Raw genomic sequence first — 14,573 nt, 5'->3', positions numbered from 1 at the left:
GTTTACAGTCTTTCTGGGGGAGTGAGTGTCACCATTGCGCAGATGCAGAACCTGAACTTGATAGAGATGAAGAAGCTCACCCAACCCCAACCAGCCAGGGTGCCAAGCAGGCCCTAGGCTGGCCCAGTTCTTTCTGACCTCAGAGTCCAGTCCTTTCATCGTAGTTGCCCTGGGTCCCTGAGGCAAACTGAGAGTTCAACAAGTGCCTGGTGAGCAGAAGGAGAATACACATAACTGCATGTGGGTCGTGCAGGTCCTTAGCACCACAGGCTGCATCTGTGAGTTAAGAGCTGTCGAAGTCCCTGGATCTCTCCTAGGAGTCAAGGCTAGCGGGGAACCAAGGAGCAGGGGCTTATAAGCCTGTAAACCTCAGGAGCGATGTGTGTCGAGCAGGCAGTCAGGACTTTGGGAGTGCCTGTCCGAAGGGGATCAGGCAAGAGGCAGTGACTGAAGTGCTCAGAGTGAATGGGGCTCCCCTCCTAATGTCAATCAGATGCGGGTGCTATGACTCTTGTAAGGAATCACGAAGGAGCAGGGGGATGAGGCAGGGAGAGTGGAGAAGAGGAAGGAGGGCTTCCCGCTTGTCTGCTTGACCAAATGGGGTCAAACAGGGAGCAGACGTGCTAGCTCAGGTGGTTTGGGCAAGTGTGAAACCCATGCGTTGTTCTCATGCCTGTGGTGTTCTTCCCGCAGGACTGCATCTGGCTCGTGGCTTGTTCGTTTGGGGCTATGTTCAGATGTCCTCTCCACAGAGGCCTTCCTGACCACCCTCTCCACAACAGCCTTGGCCTCCCACTGACCCCCCCCTTCACTTTCTGGCTCTTTTCTCTGTGGTGGTGTGTTTTTTTTTATCCCAGACACTTATTATTGCCTAATATATTACTAGTTTCCTGTCTGTCTCCCTACTTTTTGAAGGCAAGGACTTTGTCTTGTCCACTGCTCCATCCCCCAAAATGGGCATAAATAGGCATATAGTAGGCAATGGATACATATCAGCTGAATGAATGTATGAATGGATGGACACTGCTAGAAATCAAGTGAGGAGAAATTACATTAGGCTGATAACAGCCAGATGGAACGAACTCCCCTGATTAATGTTTCTTCTTTGTAGATGGTAGAGTTGCATGTATGTGTTTTAATACTTAGTGCTGTAAAATAGTGAGGAAAGCAGCTTTTTGAATGGGATGTCTTGCCAGGGTTGTTATAAATGCTATGTGACAAACTGTAGGAAACAACTTTTTAAAGTGCTTGGCACAGGAGTTCCTGTGATGGCGCAGTAGTTAACGAATCCAACTAGGAACCATGAGGTTGCGAGTTTGATCCCTGGCCATGCTCAGTGGGTTAAGGATCCGGCGTTGTCATGAGCTATGGTGTAGGTTGCAGACGTGGCTCGGATCCCGCGTTGCTGCGGCTCTGGCGTAGGCCGGTGGCTACAGCTCCGATTGGACCCCTAGCCTGGGAACCTCCATATGCTGTGGGTAGTGACCCTAGAAAAGGCAAAAAAAGGCAAATAAATAAACAAATAAATAAAGTGCTTGGCACAGAATAGATACTAAATCCGTGGTAGTTATCAGCATCATTTCTGCAGCATCAGCTCCCAATGATATTACAGAATCAAAGTTTTCATACTTATGTGGGTTTGAGAGAGAGGAGTGTTATTGTATGTATAATATATTGTATGTGTATGTTTAGATAGGCATAGATAATGCCTAAAATAAGGATTGGAAATGATTAAATATATAGGTTTGGTGGTAGGATGTATTTATGAACAAATACAATGATCACATTTGTTAGGTTTCCACTGTGGACAGTATCCTATTTGCTAGAGCAATAAGGAGAAACACAAGAAATAGAAGAGGGCCCCTGCAATGGATATACAAGATCCTGTTCGTGAACAAGGCAGACCTACCTGGAAGACATTTTAGGAAGACATTTTAGGGCTCCTTAGAAATGTTTAAAGAAGAGCAGTGTGCAAAAGAGCCTATCTTTACTTGAGTCCATTACCCTTCTTGTGTCCTGCTCAAGGAAGGGCAGAACGTCAAGTCAGGAGATGAAAGTTTCCATACCATCCAACGGGATCCCCAGGAAGAGGTTGTTAGAGGTGTCCAGCATGATGCGCCGCATGAGGGTCAACACGTCCACGTAGCCCAAGTCATTGCGGACCTCCTCCAGCTTGTCCAGGTGCTTGGTGATGGAATCGGCACAGACGGTCACCATGCGCACCAGGCCAGGGCCGGACAGAGCTGAAGGGTGCACATCAATCAGAGAGTGAGCTTCCTCCAGCTCCAGGGCACACAAGCACCATCAGAGGACTTTGGCTCTTTCTGTTTGGAGCTTAATTGGCCACACATTTTCGTTCGATAAGTGGGTGGAAAGTTTCATATTCTTCTTTCTACCTTTTCTACACTCTTCTAATTTCCTACTAGAATGTCTCCTATTTATGATTAAAAATGAATGGGAGTTCCTGTCCTGGCACAATGGTTAACGAATCCGACTAAGAACCATGAGGTTGCGGGTACAATCCCTGGCCTTGCTCAATGGGTTAAGGATCTGGCATTGCCGTGAGCTGTGGTGTAGGTTGCAGACACGGCTTGGATCCCGTGGTGCTGTGGCTCTGGTGTAGGTCGGCGGCTACAGCTCCAATTAGACCCCTACCCTGGGAACCTCCATGTGCCGTGGGAACAGCCCAAGAAATGGCAAAAAGACCAAAAAAAAAAAAAAAAAAAGAATGGATTTAAAAAATAAAACTATTCAAAATTAAACAATTCTTCATTTGCTAATAAATCACTTATGGAAGTGCAAATAAGACATTTAGTAATTGTGGCCATAAATCACGAAACATTGATTTCCATGTTATTGTATACATTTCACTCTAAATAAAGTTTGGATTTGGCCAGGGAGATATTTATTTCATGTTTCATTGAGTGGCAGAATATTACTATAGAACTATTCAATTGGATCTTAGCTTTTTGATGTAAAGTGCTTCCGGTTTAATTGGAGGTTGTATGTGTAAAATGCTAGTCTTATAAATTACAAAATGTACCCTTAATTTCCATTTATCTTCAAACTATTTGCAGATTTATTGTTCATAATCAGTGCTGTAATACCTTTTTTTTTTTTTTTTTTTTTTTTTTTTTTTGCTGTTGTTGGCTCAGCAGTCTTTCTCACAGAACTGTGAACTCGTTAGGGCTGTGATAACCTATTAGCTTTGTGTTTCAAATCCATAGTACATGGTGGTCTTTGATATATATTTGTTAAATAGAGGAACGAATGAAAGAGTGAATGAATAGATGAATAATGACTGAAACTAGGTAGAGTGAACTGGCTCTGAGCTCTCCTTTTGCTTGAATATTGACCATTGAGCAGCAATGGGTCCCTCTGGTATGTGGTCTGACATGAGAGTTTAACTCTCTTTAAGTCCTTTCTTTCCTTGTTCTAAGTTTCTTCAAGCTTTTAAAAGGAGTAATCTCTTTTTTAGGTCTTTCTCATTCAGACTTGCTGCTAAAGTCAGAGCCCTTCTTTAACTCAATTATCTAAAGTCAAGAGTCATTAAATAACACAGATCAGCTGTACTGTGGCAGGCCTGAAAGAAGACTTTGCCAATAAGAAAGGAGGTGTGGTGAGTGGTCCTAGACTCTAACCATTTCCATACATGTGTAAAACAGAGGTTGGGTTGGTAGCATACTTTGAGACTCTAGGAGGAGCTTGGCATATAGGAAAGGCCAGGATGCTGTTTCCTGGGTAACTATTACATCCACAACTGGGACAGATGTCTCCTGATGACTCAGCCCTTTGCATGGAAGGGTTGGCTTTGCTTACTAGCTGATGTATGATTTGTCTCTATGTCCAAGAGCTTGAAGCCACATCTTTTTTTTTTTTTTTTTTTTTTTTTTTTTTTTTTTTGTCTTTTTGCTATTTCTTGGGCCACTCCTGCGGCATGTGGAGGTTCCCAGGCTAGGGGTCGAATTGGAGCTGTAGCCACCGGCCTATGCCAGAGCCACAGCAACACGAGTCTGAGCCGTGTCTGCAACCTACACCACAGCTCACGGCAACGCCGGATCCTTAACCCACTGAGCAAGGGCAGGGACCGAACCCGCAACCTCATGGTTCCTAGTCGGATTCGTTAACCACTGCGCCACGATGGGAACTCCCATTGAAGCCACATCTTAAACATATGTGCAGAATGCAGTATCATTGAAAGGACCACAGGCCAAGGTGTGGGTGGCCTCTAGACGCTGGAAAAAGCAAGGAAACACCTTCTTCCCTAGAGCCTCCAGAAAGGAACACAGCATTGCCAGTGCCTTGATTTTGGCCCCTTGAGACGCATGTCAGACTTTTGACCCACAAGCGTATAAGATCCTCAATGTGTGGTTTGAAGTCCCTAAGTCTGTGTCAGTTTGTGAGACAGCAGTAGGAAACTAGGACAGAGGAGGCTGTGATAGAGTTGTGCTGAGTCCTGGTGATGGGCAGCTCTGTGGAGGGGCCTCACCACTTGGCTGGGACAGGCATAGGTGTTCCCTTCTCATCAGCCACGCAGCAGCATCTAGGTTCCGTACAGAGGCTGGCTGGAGGAAAGACTATGCATGGAGTGTGGGCAGACCTGCAACCCATCTAGCAGCAGATTCCATCACTGACAAGATTTTCAGGCCATGACCATCTTCTTTGATGGTCATGTCAAAGATTGGTCACATTTATTCCCCAAAGGTTTCAGTTCTAGCAGCACATAGTAAAGAGGGAAATCACTAGATAAAGAGGCTTAGGATTTTGTCCCTGCTCATCCATTCTTCACTGTGTTGCCTGGGGGGAAAATCACAAGCTCCCTAGAAATGAATTTCCATAAGTATAAAACTCAGAGGCTGGACAAGATATAGCCTTTCTTAGTACTAAAATTCTCTAATATATTTGCAAATTGCTTTCTGTTACAACATCTGGGATGTCAGCCCATGATTCAACAAACATGTTTGCTATGTTAAATCAACTGTATGGCTGATACACTAAATTCTTAACTGAAGTGACCTTAAATGTATAGAGTGCCTGTATCTTCTTTCCATTCACTAAATTGTTTGTATACCAAGAGGAAGAAAATACTTTGAGGTAGTTAAGTATGTAGGGTCTGGGATTGTCTCCTGTGCTGCCATTTACTATTAGCGGAAACTTACTATTTCAAAACTGAGAAGCAGCAGGAACTAAAAATCATTTTTTTAAAATTACATCGAAATGTAAAAAGCAGAATGTGTCCAGACACTTGAATACCTTTCATAAAGTAAGTTCTAACGGCTTTCCAGAGGGCTGGATCATTATTAAATATGATGCCTTTCTCATACATGCCGATGCACTCCAACCCAGGTTTGCTGCCGAATCGGGATGTGTAGTGACTGTGCTTCATTACATGGAACACACTTGAGGACCTGCAGAGAAAACAAATCTTGGGGTTGATTTTTGGGGTCAGGAGAATTCAGCGTGATGAATTTGACTAGCAGGTGGTTCTTGTAGCAACTGCATGTTGATCTAAATATAATGCATACTCTCTAGTATTCAGATTAAACAAGCATTTGTGTTAGCAAAAGAGCCTCCCTCTACATTTCAAACATTTCTATCTTCTAGCTCTCTGTTTGATCATCACTTAAGCTAAAACACACACACACTCACTCACTTACTCTCACACACACACGTTATTTGTTACTTCCCCTTCTTCTTTAACTCCAGTTATCTAAAATATTACCTACCACAGTGGTCAGAGCTGCAAGGTTTCACAAAACTGAACCCTCCACACCATCTTAATTCTAAGAGCCTCTATTCCCCAAGCAGCCCTGCTCCAGATAGTGCCTCCCTGCACATCACCCTCAGAATTGGGAGATGCTGGTTAACCGAAGTCTTACCTCTTTACTTGGAAGCAGCAGTTCTACCCTGCACCTTCCACGCCCCCGAGTCTCTAATTGGCCCTGGCCCCTCGAGTGGGGTACCATTCAGGGACTGAAGGACATCTCCTGGACACCTGTGGCCCTGGGCTTGGTGGCAAGGCTGGGCCTGGAAGGGTCTCTGTGATGGCAGCAGTGGCTCCCTTGGGCTCTGCATCCAACATGATTCATCAGAGTCTGCAGGTTCACAGAATTCTCCAAGGACATAGGATGTGCAGAGCCTTTCGATAGGCCTTGACTTGGCAACCCTGGGAGTCTGGCAAAACCCAGGCTTCCTTGAACTCCTCTGTTCCTCTTCCACTGCTGTGCCCTCTCTCCCCACCCCCAGGCCCAGCCTTTAAGGGCTGGGATGGGCTTTGAGAGCAGCTAGGAAAGAGGAGACAGCCCCTCCCCACCCCTCTCCCCCTCTAGGACTTGCTTCCTGCCCCCAATCCTAGTGTGATTTGGGCCCGATAATGCAAAGCCTGTTAGAAAATAGTGTACAATCTAGCTGAAGAAGTTATGGGGCCTCCATATGTGAGGAAAATACTGTTTTTGTGGGACAGTGATACAGAATCTTCTGCAGAGAGACTCACTTTGTTGAGCAGATGTTTTACTATAATGCTTAGATGTTAGGCTATGGCATTGAAGGATATACAGATTATTTAAATAATTTGATAATTGAGAGGATAAATGGATGGTTATTCTCTTCAGGTTAAAAGGCAAATGGGTTTATTGGATGGTGACTTCAAAGAGCAGAAAGAAGAGATGAAAGAGCTGGGATGAGTGCATATTTATGAGGTTTTATGGAAGAGGGGACTCCAGGTTCATTGTTCAATAAAAGAGGGACTTTTTTGTCTGTGGGGAATTTAGGGAAGTTGAGAAGCAGGGCGGGAGGTATAAACTCCTCTTCATCTACCAACAGAAAGGTTAGGAACTGCTGCAGGTGACTGCATTTCTGTGGAAAGGGGCTGAGGTTCGTGCAGGGCCCAGATGGAAGAGGGCTCCCTGGGTGAAGGCTCAGTGGTGTCTGTGACCATGATGAGCACGGTCAGGAAACCACAAGTCCAGAAGGTCCTGAGTTAATAAGCCATGTGGTTAACTCTGCGTGGGAGTCAGAGGAGGGGGTGGGTATGAACACAGACGGGATGGGGTTTATCAGAACATAGAGAAGATAATAAGCAGGATGTGTGGTGTTTGTAGGTCCGTCGTTTTCATAAGTGCCAATATTTATACTGCAGAGGGAGATTGTCACAAACCCCACTTGCAGAAGTCAAACCAGATTATGTAAATGATACAGAGGAAAGTCAGTGCAGCGAGGAAACAAGGCAGACAGACCAGGGCAGAAGGAGGGGCAGGGGGTCACCTCGAATTCCTTACCCACAGTGTTGTCTGGTTATGGTGAGTGAGGGAGGGAAGAAGGGTCACGTCTCTGACACCTCCCTCCGAGGCGCAGGCTTTTTATCCATAACCTGGCAACGTCAGGTCTGGGACATGGAGCCCTGACCTGTCCCTGTGCTGCTGAGTAGACAGTAGGACCACAGAGTTTTTGCTCAGGCACAGACAAGGTCTCATGTGTCCTCCTCCCCCTTCCTGTGCTAACAAAGCTGTTCCAAGCACGTTACCAGACCTCCTCTGTGGGGCAGGATAACAGGCTCTTCAGATCACAGCGTTTATGTCACAGTATTTCTATGGGCTCCATATGGCCAAGTGCCAATTCCCCTTGAAGACACATAGGCATGGCAGAGTGACTTCCTCCCGTATGTGTATCTGCAACTCCCAAGAATTTCCACTCGAGTATATTCAAATTGAGAGCCATTTTTCTTGGCGATAATCAGCAAAAGGAAGCAGAGTTTGGGAATAAAAAGAGGGGCCGAGGGGTTGGCAGAGAAGGAATAGAGGTTTTCTGCAGTGCATCTGTGGGACTGGAGAAAGCCACCGCAGGGTGACCTCTCATGAGTCTGTGTTCCGGCCACGTGAACAGGGCAGGCCCCAGAACGTGGATAAAAGTTGCCCATCCTGTGTGGTCTGGTGAGGAGCTGCCATAGGCACGGCTGAAGTGATATAAGCCTTGACTTGGGGCTCGAGAGCCAAGCCAGTCAGGTCTGCTAGGGAAGTTAAAATAGGTATTCTAGAACCTTCCCACCTGAGGCTTGTTGATTATGCCATGTCTCCAAGACCAGAGTGGAGTTCAGAGACACAGATCATGACAATCCAAAGGGACCAAACATTTGAGCAGAGGAATAGGAAGACAACATGCTCATTCTTGCAGGAAAGGAAAATATATTCATAAATACGTCTTTGATTCTGCAAAGGAGGAAGAATCTGGACATTTTCCGTTGTGCAAGAGAGAGAAGATGGAAGGAATTGCACAGGGTTCCTTGTGCAATTCAATATGCATAATGTATTTCTGGTGCTAACTTTATTTTAGATGTTATTTTTTCTAATTTGGTGAACTTATTGTTTAAAATTTCATGTTTGACACAAGTGATTGGGTGTTTATTGTAGTGTTGGTTCTTTTTCTTCTCTTTCCAGTGAAATTTTATTTCTTAATTGCAAAGTCTCTTACTGTGGGGGTTTTCTGAACACTTAGCCCTCAGGATGGGAAGTGGCTGGTACAGTCTATGTAACTGGTTCCTACACTGGCCTAGAGTGGCCATCTTCTCACTTGATTCTCTCTCCATGTTGACACTTGGCTCCTAAAAGGATGACTTTGCCTTAATGAGATTGGTTAGCAATGCCTGTGAGAAACACATTCCTGTAGAAGACAGTGAGACAAAGAGTTCAGCTCTGGCTGCGTAGATTAGGCTTTGGGCTAAGAATTAGCCAAACCGTCACATTTGTGATGAATTCCAAAGTCCTATTTAAACTTTAAAAGAGAGCCCCTGAAATAATGTCAGTGCTGAGAAATGAAAATAGAATTATCATATGAATGAATGATTTACTTGATATCTGTTTCAGGAAGAAAAATCTATTTTCAAATCAAAATATTCTCTATTAAGTGAAATATACTCTTCATTTGATTCTAGATAATATTTATCAAACGATTCCAAGTTTCATCCAAGTTTTTCTCTTCCTAGCAACTATAAAATGAGAACAAAATTCCACATACTTCTGTGTACTCTTGGGAATTGATTTGACCGATATAAAGATACAATTTTGTCCTGTATAAAAACATCTTGCTTTAGAAAGAACTGAAATTATTATTAAATGGTTTCAGAACTCTAGATATTTTTACCTCCCCATTCCCCTCTCCCTAATCAAAGAAGAAAGTAATTTCTATACTCTTCATTCACAAACTTGTATCTACTAATTTTAAGTTATTAGAGGACAAGCAGAATACAATTTTCCTGCCCTGACCTTTAGAAGTTTTTCATATTTCATAAAATTCCTTGGCCTCTTTTCTTTTGAGGAATTACTCAAGAATTAAAAAACAAATCACAATCCAATAAAATGTTAAATAATGATTAAAACCAATGTGTCACTAGGGGGCGCCAAGATCTCAGTTATCCTGAATCAGAGACAGACTTGTCAGAGAACACAGCAGGAAATTCACAACTGATACAGGAAACAAAGTGTGACTGGCTGTGGAAGGCAGTTTAAAATGAGGTCCCTTATCAAAAGCAGACTGGCTTTATCTAACCAGAGTAAATCAGGAAAGTGAAGAAGGGAAAGTTGGTGAAGAACCAGGGACACCAGCCCAGAGCTCTCCTGATTTGCAGAGCAGCAGAGACCTTCTTCTCACAGCGAAGCAGGCCTATAACACCAGGTGAGGGAGAAGTTACACTGATTGATTGACTGGGAAAGGATTTTGCAGCATTGAGGAGAGACCAAGTGAGTCCCTAAGCTCAGAAAGGATGGTGGTGGTGTATGAGGTCTGATCCCTGGGGTCAGTATTCTTCTTTAAATGTGACTGAAATCAAAAGATATCTCCACACATAGCAAAGCTCTTGCCTCTTCAGAATGAAAAGGAGTCAGGAAATAAGTTCTTAGGTGGTTAGGAAGATGCCATCCTCCCATTCTGAGTTTAAAGAACTCCACACCTGAGGTCAGGTTCAAGAGTGATGAATACTAGAAATATGGGGGAGAGAATCAATGGAGTAATTGGTACCAAACATTTAAAAACACTTGCTTTGTGTAGACTTATCCTGTGCCTGTGATTTATACTCCATTGGTCCTACCACTTTTCCCTGTCCATTGCCCTCTAGTGTCCTCTCTTAACCAGCTTCTATACTGGGGTCACCGAAAGAGAGTAAGAAACTTGGTAACAGAGCTCTGACTGTAAACAACCTAACCTGATCAAATTTATCATCACTAATGTGGGACTGCCTTTCCTGGTCTCCTGCTGTGATGGAATATGAAGGTCCTACATCTAGGAGGAAAGTATTATTACATAATGTTAAAATGAATGTTAAAATGACATAATGTTAAAATGAATGGAATCAAACCTGTTGTTCAGTGTATAAGCAATACTGGGAATAGAAGAGTATGTTCAAAGACACTGTAATGAGACAATGAGAGAAATTTGGAATGTGGGACATGCTATAAGACACCTGACCTGGTCTTTTCAGAAGGTCAAGTTCATGAGAGCAAAATTGGGATGACTCCTCTTCTAACTTTCTTGTTCATTTGATCTTTTCTTACTAGAAAGCTGGCAAGATATTTTATTGTGAAACATTAAAATCACTCCCTTCAGTGTATCTTCAACTCCCTTACTTAGTCCTAGTTGGCTGGTAAAACCTCAACTGTTGCTCAGTCTAACTCTTACTCTGTCTTTGCACCTGGTAGCTGAATGGGGAAGGGCAAAAATCCATACATGCACACGTACACACACACACACACACACACACACACACACTCTCTCTCTCTCTCTCTCACACACACATACACTCACTGGCAGGTCTCAGTTAAATTACGTGGGCTCTCATTGTAGCTGGCAATTCTTCAGCATTTCTTGAGCCTACTCACTCTCACTTTTCTGGGTACTGTTATATCCTGCCTATTCTCTCTGCCACTGTTCCAATTCCTCACCTTTAATCTCAACCGAAAACTTTTTTTTCCTGCTTTACTGAGAAAACAAAAGCAACTAGAACCTCTGCAAGTCCAACCACCAGGATCTGTGCCCATCTTTCAACCTCCAACCCCCCCGTTCCTGTGGATGAACTTCTCTGTCCCTATTCAAGGCCAACTCCACTTGTCACCTGGGCCCCTGCACATCTCACCTGGCTTACCACTTCTTTCTCCTGCATCAACCGTTTTCATCTGTAATTCATCATTTCCCATCACACATGTTGTAATATCTCCTAACTTAAAAAACAAAACTCCTTGGACCAAACATCCCTTTCAGCTCTGTTCCATTTCTCTGCATCCTTTATAGCAAACTCCCTGGAAGAGTTGTCTATACCTGTTGCCTCTGATTCTTCTCCCTTTTTCTCTGCAGTGGTCAGACTTTGCTCCCACCACTCCACTGACACTGCTAAATGCAGTGTTCACATCTCTGTCCAGCAGGTGGCACTATCTGGGTGGTTGACAGTTCCATCCTCCCTGACATGCATTCCTCCCTGGCTTTCAGACCACCACACTCTCCTGGTTTTCCCTTTTCTGCATGAGCATCCTTCTCAGCCTCCTGTGCTAGTTTCTGACTGTAGTGGAAGTTCTGAAGGGTCAGACCTTCCTTCTCCACATCCCATTCAGTGGTAGTACGCAAGTCAAGTCAAAATATCTGACATGAGATCCTGGTTTCTCCCTATCCTAAAGTTGCTCCACCCATCTCCTCTTCTGTGCACAGCACATATTTACCTGATAATAGTGTGGACAACCACCCTAGTTTGCCTGGGACTGTCTCAGGTTTAATGTAAAAATCCACAATGTGGGAAACCCTCTAGTCCCAAGTAAACCAAGACTGTTGTTCTCTCTACCGATACCATATGTTTTACACTTTTATTGTTGGTATTTTAACACTGTAACAATGTATTTCTCTATAAGGGTAGGGATTTAGGATTGAGTTGTTATGATACCTGGTGTACGTAAGTTGTCAGTAAGTATTTGCTTACTTATGGAATGAAGAGCCAATAATGACTGACTATGTAGGTTAGGATCATCCGGTACTCAGTAGATAGTCAATTCTTAATTAATACATGCTTCAAAAATAAATGAATGAGTTTCCTATAAATTTATACCTGATTAAAACATGTACAAATACTATATCCCTTATTCGTAGGTAAACTGCTAACAGGTGCACCAATATGACCCTAATTAGTGTGTTAAGTGCTAATTCCCCTTCATGGATGCTACCCACATTCTTTTCTTGATAGTCATGCCAAACACTACGGTATACACATGACCTATAGTGTCATGCATAACGTCTATAGACCCTCATTACTTTGGAGCATCCCTCCCTGGGGGATCATGCCAACTTCATCTACAGATGACAGGCGGACCTTCCTCCAAAGCCCCCAGTTGCTCAGGCAGAGTCCCAGCAGCCCTCCTGCCTGACCTCCCTGCTGAAGTTCTGCAGCCTCCACCCCTCCAGGACTAAGCTGATTTGAAAAGTTGGGCCATAATCTCAGTGCAGTTGTAATGGCTACCGATGCCAAACTTTTCAAAAGAGAAACAACCTGGCAAAGTATTCAAAGAAAAAGAAAGAGCTCTCTGGGGTCCAGTGGGGTCTTCTCAAGAGGTACGGGTAGTTCTGGAAGGACTGAAGAGCAGGCAGGGGAAGGAGATGGGGACAAACACCTCCTATGCCTGGGGGAGTGCAGCCCTTAACAACAAAAGTGAGCAGCTCAGAGGCAATTAAAGGGAACACAGAGACTCCAACCAGAGAAAGCCAGCTGGGAGGACAGGGCAGGGAAGAGCTGGGGGAGCTGGGAGAGGGCACAGTGGGTTGTTGTCCACGTCCTCAGTGTGAATCAGTGCCGGACTCTGTCAGGGTCGCTAAGGTTGCTCTCCTGACTACAGTAGCAGTGTGGCCAGATGCCACCTGCGCTGTAATGCGGACCCTACTTCAGGAATTGCCTTTGGGGTTCCTGGGAATTTATCTGGTGATCTAAGCATCTGGTATCTAATAGCAGTTTCTGTTCTGTCCTCTGGTCCTTTGTCACGTGCTTCATTCTTCCCTCCAGGTCTAGGCTTGTGCTCCTACCACCTGAGCTGGATTTAGGGTATGAAAATAAGACAAAACCACCCCAACCTGCTCAGCTGTTTTCCCCAACCCCTGGGAAAGGCCCCCTGCCCTGGAAGCTTCTTCCCTTCTCTCCTCCCTCAAGCTCCTCAGCATGTGGGATTCACCTGGGGGGCTCTAAACACGGCTAATTCCTGGGTTCCGCCATGACTTTTTAAAAGGTGGGGTGTGGCCTGGGCAGGGGAATTTTGAACAGCTCCCTGGGTGACTTTAATGTGCAGCCAGGGTGAAAAGCACTGCTCTAGATCCTGAGCTTCAGGCATTAATCTTTTGGATAAATATCCTGTTGGTCCCCTTCACCTGTGTCTGAGGGCAGGAGGTGACAGAGGAGGCAGACCCTGACTTGAGGGTCTGGAGGGCAACTAGCTGTGCTGGTGATGAAAGAGCAGGTCTCACTCCCCAAGCCCAGTTATCATTGGTTCCACGACATTTTAAGAGTCTAGGCAGTTGTAAAAGTGAGGGAAGTAGTTCCTGTCGTGGCTCAGTGGTTAATGAATCTGACTAGGAACCATGAGGTTGCAGTTGCGGGTTTGATCCCTGGCCTCACTCAGTGGGTTAAGGATCCGGCGTTGTCATGAGCTATGGTGTAGGTTGCAGGCACTGCTCGGATCCCGAGCTGCTGTGGCTCTGGAGTAGGCCAGCGGCTACAGCTCCGATTGGACCCCTAGCCTAGGAACCTCCATATGCCGTGGGTGCAGCCCTAGAAAAAACAAAGACCAAAAAAAAAAAAAAAAAAAGTGAGTGACGTATTGATATTGAAAATAAGAATGTATCAAATGCACTTAAATTTGGCTGAGCCGAGCTCAGTAGACCAAGAGTAACTCTGGTCTCCTCATTAGAGCAGAGAATCTCAAAGTGGAGTGAGCCGCAATCACCTGGAGGGCTCGTGGAGACAGATCTCTGGGCCAGAACTTCTTCTTTAGGGGGTCAGAGTGCGACCTGAGGAAGGGCGTTTCTCACAAGGTCCCAGGTATGTGGATGCGGCTGGTCAGGGGACCACACTCTGAGAAGCCCTGTACTGGCGCGTTTTACTATGAATGCCAGTGACATGGCACTTCCACTGGAGCTATTTCTGCTTAGTTGTAGAAACATGGTCTGTCTTAGCTACTCTTCAAATTTTACAAATCCAAACTGAAAGAAATAGCGAAGAACCCAGGCAAAAGCTGAAGTGTGAGTTCGGTTCAAAAATAACATACTTGGATGGATAGAAACATTTGGAAGGATAACACATTGTCCTGCCCTGCTCCATCCTTTCATGGATTTCATTCAAAGAATTGGGCTTTGGGTTCACCATGTTTTTTTCAAAAACGACGTATATTATCATGGCCTGAAAAACTACTAGGTAGTTTCCAAATGCTTCACTTACTTCTGGGCAATGGTCTGTGTTATCAGAAGAAAAAAAAATTCTAAAATCAGTAGTATATCCCTACCTTTCTTAGTTTATAGGTAGTTTGTAGGTAAATCCTTGTCAGGGATTATACATATAAAAACAT

The 14,573-nt window shown here is 44.5% G+C and overlaps 1 protein-coding gene across 2 annotated transcripts in view; it reads right to left on the bottom strand.

Moving 5' to 3' along the window:
• Nucleotides 1-14,573, bottom strand: part of CYP19A2 (cytochrome P450 19A2) — a 43,728-nt gene that overhangs the window by 16,577 nt on the left and 12,578 nt on the right. For both annotated transcript variants that reach the window (XM_021083457.1, NM_214430.1), the window contains 2 exon segments: nucleotides 5,254-5,408; nucleotides 2,067-2,243 (listed from right to left, as the gene is read on the bottom strand). In XM_021083457.1, the coding sequence (XP_020939116.1) occupies nucleotides 2,067-2,243; nucleotides 5,254-5,408 (332 nt within the window).

Source organism: Sus scrofa, chromosome 1, assembly GCF_000003025.6.
Source record: "Sus scrofa isolate TJ Tabasco breed Duroc chromosome 1, Sscrofa11.1, whole genome shotgun sequence".
In the NCBI taxonomy this organism is placed as follows: Eukaryota; Metazoa; Chordata; class Mammalia; order Artiodactyla; family Suidae; genus Sus; species Sus scrofa.
The sequence above is the reverse complement of the archived record's forward strand: the minus strand, read 5'-3'. Positions and strand labels throughout refer to the sequence as shown.